Genomic DNA, 15,510 nt, shown 5'->3' on the forward strand with positions numbered 1-15,510 from the left:
AGGGCAATGAATGTACAAATGCGTTTTACACAATTGATGTATGTATGGATTGTGATAAGAGTTGTATGAGCCCCTAATAAAATGATTTTTAAAAAAAGAATGCCTTAGAGAGAGTGAGAGAAACATGTGGAACAAATTCATAACCATAAAGACCAGGCTACTGATCATTGAGAGACACATAGAACTCACAAGACTATGGCCCTGATTCACCATTAGGCCTTGAACTGAATTCACCTTTGTGGCTCAATTTTCAGCCCAACAATAGGCAGGCCTTCAAGGGAAGATCCATACTCCTTGGAATAATCGGCCCTTTGAGACCAAGGGTGAAGTGTAGAAGAAGGGAAATTTTGAAGAGGAAGAGGACTGGAATTGGGAAACACAGGTAGGAAGTGAAATAACTGATATTACATAGTGGAGACTGAAAGCAATTCTATAAAGCCAAATGTGTAGGGATTGTTGAATGGAAAATTGCTTTGTTCTGTGAACTTTCACAGAATTTACAATAAACAGTTTTGAAAAAAGAAAACCTTGACACTATGCAGTCAAGTTCATTGTCCACACTTTTACTTTAATTCAAAAACTCTTGCTTTTAAATTTAGTTACAATTCTTATCAATGATGCCTATTGATTTACTTGTTTGTTAACACAGTTCTGTTTACTTTCAGTACCAGTCATCGAGGAGGATGCCCTCTGCATCCTAACCACAAATAAAGGTCCAGGGAAGCGTGAGCGCACTCAGTTGAAGCTAACAGACTGCTATATATCAGTCTTTTCCAAGGGAGAGGCTGGTGAAATCAATCTTCAAGCAACTCAGAAATCAGTTCTCTTTTGTGTAATCAACTCTCTCCACCAATCATCCCCTCAACACAACTTTTTTTTTTTCCTTTCCTAAAGAAAATTACTTTCCCCATTTGGATTAACTGCAAGTCTTTAAGAGAATATAAACAATATAGAAAAAACAATGAATTTAAGTATAGTGTCAAATAAACATCCATTTTCTCCCCAATGAAGAGAGATTAGTATGGATGTAATCAAGCACTATTTTGATTTATAAAATATTCATTGAATGTTTTTCTTTTTGGATTAGGATGGATAAGGGCTAGGAATCGAAAAGCTATATAGATTTCTCCTTTCTAATGAATGGAATGTACTTGGTCTCTCAAAAAGCGCTGTTATGCATTGAATTGTGACCCCACTGCCACTCCTCAAAAAAGATAAATCTAAGTCCTAGCCTTTGTAATGTTGCCTTGTTCGGAAATAAAATTTTTGAAGATGTAACCAGTGACGTTATCATGAGGTCATACTGGAGTAGGATTGGTCAGCACCTTATAAAACTGGCTTCCTTATGAAAAAGCAGGAAATACCCAAAGACACAGAAAGAAGACACAAGTGATGCTGTATCATAGTCAAAGAACACCCGGAGCAACCGCCAGATAGCAGCGGGCACAGAGGAGAAGGACTCAGCACTGATAACACCCTGATCGCAAACGCTGGGCCCCCGGAACGATCACAAATCCTATGGTTCCTTTATGTAAACCATTGAGTCTGCATTGATCTTGCTAGGACAGCACAAAGACACTGATGTAGCTTTGGCTTTAGCTAAACCTATTTGAATGCAACATGTATGTTGCTTCAGCTTTATGCTTTTCCACACTGCCAAAACCAGCTAGAATCAATGTGATTGAATACTACTCCTACCAAACCAAAGGATAAAAGTTTGACTCCATTTAAAATTGAAGTATTTTGGGGGGGGATTTAATTTGGCCAAATGCTACCTGGACTTTAACATCTTCTGGAAAACTTTAGAAGCTGGAGGTACAATTGCCCGCCTTCATTCTAAATTCCTATTTCCAACACGGTCACTGCTCTTTTTGTCTGTGATGTTACACAGCATGTCTCCATCAAGGAGGCACCCTTGACATTCTGAGAGTACCGAGCAGAGAAACAACAGCGAGCAAGCCGTACAAAGTCCTCCCTGCTCCTCCCCCAACATACTTATGCTGGTACTTCGCTTTGTGGGTATTCAAATATGCAAACAAATTCTGATAAAATGGCATAAAACACACTTGTGGGTTATAATTAACTAGGTCTTCACCATTCCCTTTGCCACCACAAATAAGAGTGACTGATAATCTGTCAGAACTCAGAATAAAAGCCCATGAAATAGAAGAAACTGAGGATTAAAGTTTACATTATTAAATTAACATGATCTGGAATTTGAAGTAAAACCTTGTAAACCATAGAGTAGCTTCTGAGAATCCTCAGAATTAACATCCATGTTATTGAAATAACCAAACAGTTCATGCTCTCTATCAAGTAGCTCCATTTCCTCATCTACAGCCGATGATTTAGTCCTATCAATCAGCACAAGGATTACAAAGAAGGAATTTACAGTAAAACATCAGACATATATTTTAGATGTATTACAACTTGCATTCTGTAATCTGGTCTCTCCTGGGTGGAACTAATACCTTTTATTTCAACACACACACACACACACACACACCCCTCAAAACATAAAAGCTCCTCAAGTTTCTCAAAGTCTGAAAATGTAAAATTTATTAGAGTGCACAATTGTGAACCTTAAAGTAATGGAATCCAATGTTTGTACAAGCACTATGCATGCGGAAATATTTTTGGGGTATGTATGTAAGGAGCTTAAAATAGCTGTGCTGAAAATATTTTTCTGTACCAAGAAAGAATACAATTTATCATAATGGACATTTTGATCCTATACTGCCCTGATTACTTAATGTTTAACATTACTATTTCCCCCCCTAAATCTTTAATAATAAGGATCCAAAAGCAGATAGTTCATTTGCAAACATAAGTGATCTAAGTTAAATACATTGATTATGTACATGTAAAAGTATTTGATGATGACAGGTAGATGTAGATCTTAAAAGTTTCTACTACAAAGGAATCAGAGAAAGGTAAGTAAATTTTTAAATAAATAAATAAGATAAAGTCTAATTGGTTGCTAATGACATTTGGTTTCTCTTTATGTCACCAGTTCCTAACTAATGTGGCATTATTCATAATTTATTTAAGTTTCCATTTTATTGTCACACATTTTTATGAAGGTTCTTACGAATAATTTCAGTTGCATATTAAAACAACTTCATGTGATTGGCATCAATATTATCCCCATTTTATTGATGAGGAGTCTGAGACTTAAGAGATTAGCTAATTGGCTAAAAGTAGTGGCACATGGAAAATAAATAAAATCAAGCATTTTAGTTAGTACTCCTATTCAATAAACAGTGCACTTCTTAAAATAGGGCCCCTTCACCGTATTCCATGGCTCAATCTGATTCAATAAACAGTGCCACTTCTTAAAATAGGGCCCCTTCACTGTAATTCCATGGCTCAATCCGATTCAATAAACAGTGTCACTTCTTAAAATAGGGCCCCTTCACCTTATTGCATGGCTCAAAAACAAACAAGAGAGATAATAAAATCTACTGAAATGAGGAGCATCTGAAGCATTCATTCAATGTGCCTTAACCTGCCTGGTATCATCCAATCAACACTTCTGTGTGTGAATAGTAATTTTGAAATGTCTGTCTGCTATCAAATTACTTAATTTACACATGTTACATCTTTGCACTGGTAAATGCGTGATAAATGGAAAATGTCCATTAGATTTAATGACATATAGGTATTTGGAAAATGCAAAGAAAAGTTTTATCGGAGGTGAAATTTGAAGCCATATTGAAGTGGGAATGACCACTGAGTGAAGGTAAAGACAGAGGGAAACCTTTTACCAAGAAAACAAAAACAAAAATCTGCCATTGAGTTAATTCTGACTTATAACTAAACAGGGTTTCCAAGGTTGTAAATATTTACAGAAGCCTGATAGCCTTACCTTTTTCTCACTGTGCAGCTGGTGAGTTAGAACTGCCAGCCTTGTTAGCAGTCCAAGGATTACCCAACAGAGATGATGTAAATCAATGTTTGAGTTCAGAAGCTCAAGAAAGCAAAAAATAAAATAATAATACTGTGGCCAAGCTACATGCAGTAATATACATGGTCAACTCATTAGGGAGAAGGGATAGTCATTAAATCCACTGATTATTAGTTTGGGAAATTAGAAGATAATAGGTTCATATAGACAAAAATCCTGAGCTAAAAGAAGTGATTTTACAAAGCTGGTGAGACTTGGCCATTCTCCTAAATTCCTATTCTTTATTTTCATATGTACTCAAAATCCAGTGGCAAAGTTCTTCTGAAAAACTTTTAGAGGAATATATTACATATTTTATTGTATTTTTTAAAAACTGTTCAAATCAGAAACCTCTCAATATTTATGGAGTATACCTACGCTCCTGGTTGCAATATTCCTTTCAACAACATCGAGACCCTTTGTAACAGTTGGCCTATATTCTGGCCACGTAATATCTCGTCGTTGAAACTAACATCTGACTAAGTGCAAGTGGTCAGCTCTCCTGGGTAGTCCTGACGTCAAAACATATTCAACCAGTGACTGCACTCTGTGACCTACAATAATCTCTGTGTTTTTCATACTTTGCTTCTTTAATTTAAAGTGCACTAATTTCCAACTAGTGCAATCCCTATAGGAAGAAAGCTCCCTAGGGAAGTTCTGCAACTCCTAAAGCATTTACTGGCTCCCCTAACAAAATTAGCAAACCCATTAACATATCTATAAATTCACTAAATTGAAATTGTGCCAGCATCTGTGGTTCTCAACCAAAAATTATCTTGGGGACTAGAGTTATTGCCCCAAGGTCATTCCTCAAAGATCTACAATAAGTAGACATGTTTATTAGTCTCAGGACTCACAAATTAGATCCCCTCCGACACAATTATTATTTAATCTAGAAAGGTGGGACAGAGTTGGTGTGGGCACTGAATGAAGCAAGATTTCCTACAAATGTAAAACAAATATTAAAAACACAATGATTATATTATCCTCTCATTCTGAATACTTGCCATTTCCAAATATTCATTCTAAATGAATGCACTCTTACTAAATAAAAGGAAGGTGAGATAAATAGAATTTAAGTCATCTCAACATTTTTTTCACTAAGTGCCTACTATGTGCAATACATACTGTCCTTTCGGAGAAGGAAAAAAAGAAAACCTATTGCATGTGATTATCAAAGAGCAATATAGTTCTACAAATATTTTCCTTGATAAATACTTAAGATTCAGGGAGACACAGAAAGACAATTAGAAAACTAGTCAGCTAATGATGTTGGGAGTTTCCGGATAAAGAAATTGTTATTTTAAAAGCCAACTTTTTCTCTAAAGATGTAGAGCAAGGTAGTTGCTGAGTTGAAATGTGGGTGTGTACGAGTGCTCTGTACCTATGTCATCGTACAAACCAGACCCACTGCTGTCAAGTTTACTGTCCAGGACCCCATCAGACAGAGCAGAACAACCCCAGAGCATTCCCCACACTGTAAATCATTAGGAAAGCAGGGAACGCCATCTGTCTTCCCGACAGCCCTCGGCGGGTTCCAAGGGCAGACCTATGGTTGGCAGGAAGTACATGACCATCTCACACCAGGCTTTCCCTGCCTTGGTACAGCTACAAATAGATGCAAACGTAGGCAATGACAGTCTCAGCAAATATGTCTTATCTATTTAGTAATGACAATAGTTGCGTAGTAAAGACAGATATTCCAATTACTGTAGTAATTGGGCAGATAATCCAATATTCCAATATTGTAGTAAAGACAGATGCTCCAACATTCCAATTCCTTTTCTAACTACGATCAGACCTTCTGGACGGTGGTTGTATTATAAATGCACTAGTGACCGTTCTTATTCATGGAAGCTCACGTTAGCTGGAAACAAAGTGGAGAGGGGATAATTACACAGTGAGTACTTGTCTAGGAATACATGAACAAAAACCCCCAAACTCACTGCCATCGAGTCAATGCCAACTCATAGTGACCCTAGAGGACAGGGCAGAACTGCCACTGTGGGTTACTGAGATCGTTCCTCTTTGAGGAAGTAGAGAGCCTGTCTTTCTTGCATGGAGCAGATGGTGGTTTTCAACTGCTGACCTTGTGCTAAGAAGCCTAACCCTCAACCACTATATCACCAGGGCTCCTTAGGAATATAGACTTGTTATTAATCGACCCTATCATGGATCACAAATCCAAGCGGGGTTGTTCAAAGCCAAAGGAAATTGGAAATATTAAGGAAATATTTCTAGACAGAAATGATCAGAAGATTTGGAAATACAGAATTTTGTCTGAGGACAAAATAATATTGTCTGTGGACAAAATTATGATTGTCCTAAGTGGTCATTTTTTTAGCCTCGGACTCAGGAAACTGGAAAAGCGTCACTGGAAAGATGCTGCGATAGGAATGTTAGGAAATCGAGGGGCCTGGATCACAGTAAGCCATTTATGCACACCAGAGAGTCACTAAAAAACTTCCAAATGAAAAACCAGAATAGATGGAAGCTTACAGTACAAATCTGAATAAACTATCCATCACACTCCTATGCAAATGGCAGGATACTGAGGCGGTTGATTGTTCATAAACTAGAGAGACCTGCCATCCATTTCTGCATTCCCTAAACCTTCCTTTCCAGGCCCTCCTCGCCCTACGTATGAGAACAGAGAAAGAACAACTGTATCAAGACCCATTTCTACTTAAATTTGTATTAACACATGACATATCACATCTATTGTACTATCAGGGATCCCTCATGGCACAGAGTGTTCAAAGCAACCCAGCAGCACTCCACAGCTGAGAACGAGGAGACGGATGGTTTCTGTAAAGATTTAGAAGCCAGAGGCAGCAGTTCTATAAGTCAGAAGCAACTTGATGGCCGTGGGTATTGTACTAGCATCTGATTTAGGTTTTAATAAAGTTAAAAAAAAACAGGTTGTTAAGGTAATTAAAAAATGTATTAAAAGCCATTCAAAATAAAGCCAATGTTTTTGACTAAGCAATTACTGGATACACACTTTGTTTCTTCTTTATATCCTAGGGCAATTAACAATGTAAAGTTCATGGCTAGGATTTTCTGCCCTGATATGTTATAATAATCTTAAAATGAATGCTTACATACACACATGAACAAAGCATAAGGCACAATAAATTTGCCTGAATCATTTTGGTTCACGGGTTCTCAGCATTTTAAATTCTGTTTTACATTGTAGCTCCTTCGAATGAGGGCAGATCAATACTCAATGAAAAACTGATTATTTCTCTATGTAGTACACATATTATAAAAGTATATTAAAATATTGAATCCAAAGTGGCACTTCAGTCAAATGTAGAACCAGAAACACCAAATCCAGCCAGCGCTTAAAACCTTCGTATCGATCTATTAAACCCCTTCATTTAGTAGGAGAGCCTGCTACCAGGCCTTCTTCTGGTATCCTCTGGATCAGCTAGTTCACAGCCAGGACCTCAACCAAATGGTAATTTAAATTAGAAGCTGTCACTAAATGTTGTAATAAAAATAAAGTGTGTTTTCACAATCTACATTTTCACAATTATTTATTCAGCTATCAACAGAAGCAATGAAATGAATAAGGATATATGAAATGACTAAGTACTTAATGCCCATGGCTAGTGATTTTACTCACATGAAAAAGGAAATATTACAACCTGGAAAGCAACAGCTCAAAACAAGATATGAGCAAAGAAACACTGTTATTATAACATTAAAGCTCACAATTGGAGAACTAAATTGATTGACAAATAACATTAATCAACCTCACCAGAAAAATGTTCACCTTATAAATTTAATTTCTCTATGAAGCTGCAGCTAAATAGGGTTTTAAAAATGTTTTATTTACTGGCGTTTTAAGATGTCTGCACTGAGCTTACAGGGTAGCGAGCTGATGCTAATAAGCCATACATAAACATCCTACTTACTAAAATACAAATTAGGCACACTTTATGTTTATACATGTGTAAGTACAATTAATATTGCAGGCTTAGTTGGAAACAAAATTGCTTTAGTTAACCAACCATTGCAAAGCAAGCAAATGAGATTTCAAATGCAATTGGAAAAGATATGTCCTGTAGAAATAATAGCAGTCATTTCATGCGGAACAATTCGTTTCCCAAGGTCCCTCCCACCCCTCTTCTAACACCTGCCCTTAATAAAATAATTTGTCTATCATAAGTGACATGCAATGTCACCTTTAACACCCATAAGTTGCATGGAGACCTGAAAAGCAGCTGGTCAACTTAGCTTATTGACAAATATTGGCTTGAACTTGTAAATGCATGACCGCATGCATCTTAACCCATTTAGAGCGTATGTCGTTTGTTCCCTCAGTTGTACATTCACTTGGGAATTCAATGGAATTGAGGCACGTGTGAATTACATGAGCCCTTTCTGGTTGCCAATGGTTAGGGCAGTTGTTGTCCTTGCTGTTCATGATATTTCTCTATATTACACAGCAGGGGGGGTTTAAGCAACATTCCCCCTAACTAATATGAAACTTGCCTTCTTATACTTGAGGGGAGAACCAGAATATTATATTTCTTTTTGAAATGTAAATGTACCTTTCAGGAAATTATTTCTCCTTCTAAATCATCTTAGTGTTTAATTATTAGAGCATAGAACTAAGGAACTATTATACCGACACAATTTAAATATCTCAGATAATAGTGAGGGTAGCACTCAACTACAAATTAAATATTTTAATGTATTTGATTAAAACATTGACAAAATGTCCATCTGTTTTCTGTGGTTTCATAAAATCAATAAATACTTTATGTTTATGATTTCTAATTTCTCTCCACAAGTTTGGATTATATTTGTAGTCTGGAATTGAGATATTTGCTGAAACTTGCTATAGGTATGGGGAAGGAAAGAAGAAAGAAAATAAGAGAAGTATATCTTCTCACGCACTTTAAGTCTGAAGATTAAGAAAATCATTGGTCAAGTCTATTCTCCAAGCATAAAATGGCCACGATCTTAATGCTCTGTCTTCTCAAGATATTTCAAAAGTAAGTCCCATTATAAAGTATGGATAGTTAACACAGGAAGATATGGAAATTACCAAGTCACAAGATGCAAACCATGCATATTCACATTACTTTGAGGAAGGTGCTCAGGAAATTAGTGCAGAGCCCTTTAAAAGAAACTAATTAGTTTTCTCTTGCAGTGAGTTTTATTGTTACGTAATCTGCTTTTAAATTCTAAATAAACTGTAAAGTCATCTAGGAGGAAATTGGGATGTCTCCCCACTGACTGACTATCTGCTAAAAGTTTATAATGCTTACTGACAGAGACAGGCAGGTGGGTGGGTAGGTAGGAGGGTGCATAGGTAGGTAGCTAGGTAGATACGCATGGGAAGTTTTGCTATTTGTATGATCAATCACAAATTGAATGACTCTTGGACTACAAAGTAAGTTCATTGAAAATATACATACATACAGCTAACATCAACTTAAATCTTCTCAAAGTAAGCTAAAGGACAAAGATTACTTCTAGCTCATGTGGAGCAAATAAAATCTGAACGAGGTTTAATACTTACATACTCACTTTAATTGAATTGCCAGCCACGATAGTGATTATAAACTGAATATTATTGCTTACAAAACACAAAGTAGTTAATGCAACTTGGTTTTCAATTAGTATATTCAAAATATATACAATTATTAGTCAGATTTTATAATACCATACTGTGACGGTACATGCCTTTAAGTATGGGAGTACATTTCAAGGAGTACTTTTTTTTTAATGCAATGGAAGCTACAACATTTTGAGTAACTTCTTTCCCGCAGATTACCTGAACGCAGTGTTCTGAAAAAACAAGGACAGCTGTTTTGCTGGCCCCATAACATCATACGACCTTTCACTGCAAATTTATTTTAATGTAATAATACTTATACAAACACAAAAGCTCAATCTACTTAAGTCTAGTGGTAAAAAATAAGGATCTTACTGCAAAATCTTCTCTCCACTGATGGGCTGCTTGAACTCTCTCTGCTTCCCCAGCCAGACGCTGAAAGAGAAGAAATCAATCTTTCAGTTTACATGACCATAATCAATTATAGGGACATAAGAACAGAAGGGACTTCTTGTTTTGATCCATAAATTCTGAATCATTTAGTAATCAAACCTGCTACGTTTGATGCATGCATATTTACTCTTTAGTAATATAAATAAAATACCATTCTTAAATTCCATTACATTTATTACCTCTGCCATCAACAGCAGCAGTGTCCTGTATGAGTGGTTTCTTTCAAAGATCACTATTTCACCTTTTATGAAAATACTTAATCAAGAGAATATATCCATGTTCACGGAATCATATTTTAGCAAATAAAGGAAGGGCATTGAGATCTGAGAAGATAAATATACACCAAGCACGATACCTAAGCACCTTTAGTTTTCACTAAAATTCGCAAATAAATAATAATTTCCACCATGTTGAAGGGCATTCTTGTTGTTGTCTGTTGTTACTTGCCATCAACTAGGCTCAGGCTCACAGCGACCCTCAATACAACAAAACTAGACATCACCTCCTCCTGTGCCAGAGAGCCTCACGGCGGGGCTCATGCTTGAGCGCGCAAGTGCAGTCACTGACTCCGCCCATCTCGTGAAAGGCCTTCCTCTTCTTCACTGGCCCTCAACTCCAGGAAGCATGCTGTCCACTGAGATGAAGTCTCACCGTCGCTGCCTCTAAGCAGCCTCTCTGGCTGTACTTCTTCCAATACAGATCTGCTGGCTCTTTTAGCACTGCATGGGACGTTCCATAATCGTCACCACCGCTAGACTTGAAAGGCATCCATTCTTATTCTGTCTTCCTTATTCAATGTCTAAATTTCACATGCAGATGAGGCAACTGAAAATAGCATGACTTCAGTCAGGAGCACCTCAATCCTCAAAGGAACACCCTTGCTTTTCAACATGGTAAAGAGGTTTTTAGCAGCAGGTTTACCTATCTAAAAAATATTTTAACAGTTTTATATGTATATAATTCACATATCCTAAAATTCAATTGTTGAATCAAACTAAAAAGAGGTGTAAAATCATCACAATCAATTTGAGGACATTTTCTTCTTTATTGCATTCATTATTAGTAGCTCCCTATCCCCCACCCATGCCATTCACCCAACAAACCTTCCCCAGTTACTGTCTCTATAGATTTACTGCTCCTAGATTTCATATACAGAAAAGCATATCAAGATAGAAAGAAGAAAAATAACTCTAACAATAACAACAAAATAAAAAAACAGCTTCGATAAAAACGAAGCAGAGAATACTAAAAACTGGAACAAACTTAAAATGAGTCAAAAGGAGATCGAAGGACATGGTGTTGAAGTTTCGATGTGGTGCATCTGCAGTGGCCTCTTTCCAATGAACTGCATGACAGCAAAGCTGCCTGCGTCCTGCAGCGCGCTCAGCAGGGATTAGCTGGAGGCTCAATCTATGTGTGGAGCTTGCGAATGGATTTTGGGTTTCCACTGTCACCCATAGCCTTCTACAAACCAGATATTCACAATTTAAGTTCTGATACCGTTCCCTCCTTCAGCATCATTTGATCTCTTGATGGCTGCTTCCATGAGCTTTGATTGTGGATTCCAGCAAGATGAAATCCTGGACAACTCCAATCTTTTCTCCATTTATTATCTTGCTATCTATTGATTCCATAGCGAGGATGTTGGTTTTCCTGGCATTGAGTTGTAATCCACACTGTGCAGCAGGTCCTTCTCACATTCAGCAGGCAAGCTTGTGCTATCTGCATATTACAGGTTGCTAATAAGCCTTCCTCCAACATTGATGCTACATTCTTCTTCGTATAATCCAGATTATTTGATAATTTACTCAGAATGAAGATTGACTATGGTAAGTATGGTGAGAGGATACAATCTTTGTTCTGTTTGCACAACTGCCTCTTGATCCATAGGAGTACAATGCAGTGTTCTGGTATTCCCATTCTTCTCATAGCTATCCATAGATTGCTACGATACACACACATAGTCATGAAACACAAATAAACATGTCTGGTATTCTCTGCTTTCAGACAAGATCCATGTGACATCGGCAGTGATCTTCCTCTTCTGAGTCTGGCCTGACCCTCTGGCAGCGCCCTGGCAATCTATTGGTGCAACTGCCACGGAATGATCTGTAGTAAAATTTTACTTGCATGTGATAGCAAAGCTATTATTCTATCATTTCAGCATTTCGCTGAGTCACCTTTCTTTGGCGTGGGTACAAATAGGGATCTCTTTCTGCCAGTAAATTTTCTGGCATCCACAAGTGAGGGTTTCCAGTGCCTCATCAGCTTGCTGAAACATTTCAATTGGTTTTCCAGCAATTCCTGGGACCTTGTCTTTGGCTAGTGCTTTCAGTGTCGCTTAGACTTCTTCCTTCAATATGATTGCTTCTTACTCATATGCTACCTCCTCAGATGAAGGAATATAAAGTAGTTGGTTTTTATTACAGTGACTCTTGTGTAGTCTTTCCATCTTCTTTTGATACTTTCTGCATCTTTCAATATTTTGCCTGTAGACTCTTTCAGGAGTTCTTAGCAGTTCTTTAAGAGATTATGTGTGACCAGTAAACACCTTCAGGAACTATATCTATGAAATGGCTTTATTTCATTGTCGTGTTTTTATGCTAATTAGGTAGCGAATTCTAGGCTAACCTATTTTCTCTTAAGCTTTAAAAAATGTAATACTACTAAGAACAACTAAAGATAAAATGTCTGCTGGCAGTCTGATAATCACTATTTATAGATTTATTTTAACCTTCTGTTCCTTACATTTTACATTTTACTATCATGCTCCCCCTGTAATAAATTCTATAAGAGACAGTAATGTACAAACACACTCCAGTCCTGCAGTGTAGATGTGAGACCTTGGGGAAAAAATATTTAAAGTATTTTCTGACATTTCTTCATATGAGTAATGGAATGATAATAATATACCTGTCTCATGGAGTTGATGAGAAAATTAAATTGTATTTAGTGTTTAGAGCAGTGTGTACCATAAGCACTGTAAATGTCAGCAATCAATTTGGAAGAATAACTATGATACCAATTGCTCTGTGTGTCTCCTGAAGAAAAGAGCTGTGTGTTGAGTTTACCGGTACCCTGCTTCACAACGCTAGAAGGCACTATCAAAAAACAAAACAACAAAAATGTACCTATGAGTAAATATAGAAAGTATTAAACTCAAGAGATAGAAATGATGAGTATCAGTTTTAGAAAATATCAATCTCGTGATGGTTTATTGGTTCACACTTTTTTTTTGCTTTCACGACAAAAACACTAAAGCTTGAATTATTTCTATGGATATCCAGTTGGCCATAGATAATGGAACCATGATCCCTTTAGACCAGTTTTTATATTAGTAGATTAGCTCCTGCTTCCTGTAAGATATAGGCAGCTTCTGGTACATCATATTGGCAAAGGAAAAAAAATCTCATAATCCCATTGCCATCACATAATAATGAATGCTTTTCAGAAGTTTTCCAGCCAACCCTACAGGTAACTTCTTTGTTCTAGAGGAAATTAAGAAAATATTTTCATCTAGTGAAGTTCATGATACAACATTAAGAATGTACTTCAGATTCGTAGAACTATTTACTCATGCTGAAGATCTTGGCACTGGCTCAAAAGCTTGGTGAAGGTATACTTTGCTGTGGCAAAAGATCAACTGGTTATTACTTACAGGAAACTGACAAGCCTGTGGCCACTTTAGGGTCTCTAATTAGCTTCTATACCAGTCAAGTGAAATTTTTAAGTCAATAATCTACTATTAAATGCCATGGCAAATTGTGGTAAGACTGAAAAATGTCTACTTTGTGAAATGTGACTATTCGGTAGAATCTCTTTGTTCCCATAGTTTCCTTTTTAAGAAGATTCTCTAACAATAAGTTAGCTCAGGGAAATTTTAAAAATTTAGTTATTAACACAATGCCATAACATACTAAAGTATGACTTAGCACCAGACAGAAACAAAGACCCTGTCTCTACTATCAGACGTATACCCCATATAGTCAGTTAGGGTAGCACAGGACGACATAAAAAACTCAACCCCCTACAGCCTATCATATTACAAATCCAAGTTATATACAAAAGGGCTTCACAATGTTCTGGAGGAAATCCTTTTTAATTTAATTCCAATTTTCCACAAACATTTTGAAAATCCCTTGTACAATCATTAATAATAACAAATGAGTTAAAGTTTGTGATATAGATCAAAACATTTATATTAAAATATATATAAGCTATTTAAGTGTATCTTGAAGTGTTTGGTTTTTTATGCATGGAAAGGTACATTGCTATATAACAAGACAAACATTTGACTAAATTATGTCATACACAAACCACACCCTGATTGTTCTAATTTATGTACAAATCCCACTGAATGACAAAACTCCCTGCAATCTGGGAACTACTTACATATATCATGTTATGTTGCGCAATGTCCAAAGTACTAATAAGATCCTGGATGTTTAGATGTCTAATTGTATTAGAGAAACCTGAAGCTTAATTATGCTCTAGTTAAGATAGACCAGAAAAATTAAACAGCTTTATTAAAATAAGAACACAGGTATGTATGAGAACTCTTGAGGTATAGAATAGTAAGTGGTGTCAGATGCTTCAACAATACAGTTCTACCTACCTATTTCTTGAACATGCAAAATAAATAGAAAATCATTTGGAAGCCTTTTACGTTCTCACAACTTTTAACTTAATAAATGAGATTGAACATGAGTTTCTTATTTCAAATCTGATGTTCATTGTCAAAAAAGACATAAAAATATCAACACCACAAAGTATTCAGACTATTAGAAGATATGTTAGTATTATTATGAAGATGGATAGAAATTATTTCAAGCTGAAGGAATATTATTTCAGCAAATTTTTACTAGTTCTAAAGACAAATAGCAAAAGAGTAACAACATGACTTATGTCAGTTTGGAAACTATCCTTTCAAAGGTCTTGCCCTCAGATCCTGAGAGAATATTGCTAATCAGGGAAAAAGCTTTTCATATGCAGTGTTCTGCAAAGGAAAAAAGACAGACAGAAAAATATAAAAGAGGCTTTATCTGATCAGAGAAAGATCAGCTCCCTTGAAAGCCTATTCATTCCCAACCTTCACATTTAGTCATAGCTTTGTCTCTTTCAGCATTGAATTCTGTCAGGTAATATGAGATCCTAATAAAAGCTGTCTAATTATGTACCGTAGAAAGACATAGTTCTATCACCCTCCATAGCAAATCTTAAATATATTCTGCTTTTCTAGTAAAGAGAATACTTTCCAAATCTGTTTTAATAGATTTCCTATACTATAACTTAATAAGTGAAAGATAAAATATTCTTTGTGAAATATTAAATCATAAGGAATTTTCCGTTAATAGATTGGAAGAAAAACATCCACAAGTCATATTGCAGTCTAGTTTGCTTCCAATAATATTGATGGTCATGTTAATTACCAAGATTTAGAACATCATTCAGGAAAAGTGCTAAATTCCAAAATAATTCTTTTGGCTAATGTAGGTCAACAGGTCAACAGCCTCTCTCTCTCTCTCTCTCTCTTTGA

General features: G+C 36.3%; 1 protein-coding gene across 1 annotated transcript in view; it reads right to left on the minus strand.

Moving 5' to 3' along the window:
- CACNA2D1 (calcium voltage-gated channel auxiliary subunit alpha2delta 1) overlaps positions 1-15,510 on the minus strand; it is a 408,675-nt gene that overhangs the window by 214,052 nt on the left and 179,113 nt on the right. The window contains exon 4 of the mRNA XM_045288646.1: positions 9,897-9,956. Within this exon, the coding sequence (XP_045144581.1) occupies positions 9,897-9,956 (60 nt within the window). The remainder of the gene's footprint in view (positions 1-9,896; positions 9,957-15,510) is intronic.

Source organism: Echinops telfairi, unplaced genomic scaffold, assembly GCF_000313985.2.
Source record: "Echinops telfairi isolate 266 unplaced genomic scaffold, ASM31398v2 ScPeMD7_23;HRSCAF=83, whole genome shotgun sequence".
NCBI lineage: Eukaryota > Metazoa > Chordata > Mammalia > Afrosoricida > Tenrecidae > Echinops > Echinops telfairi.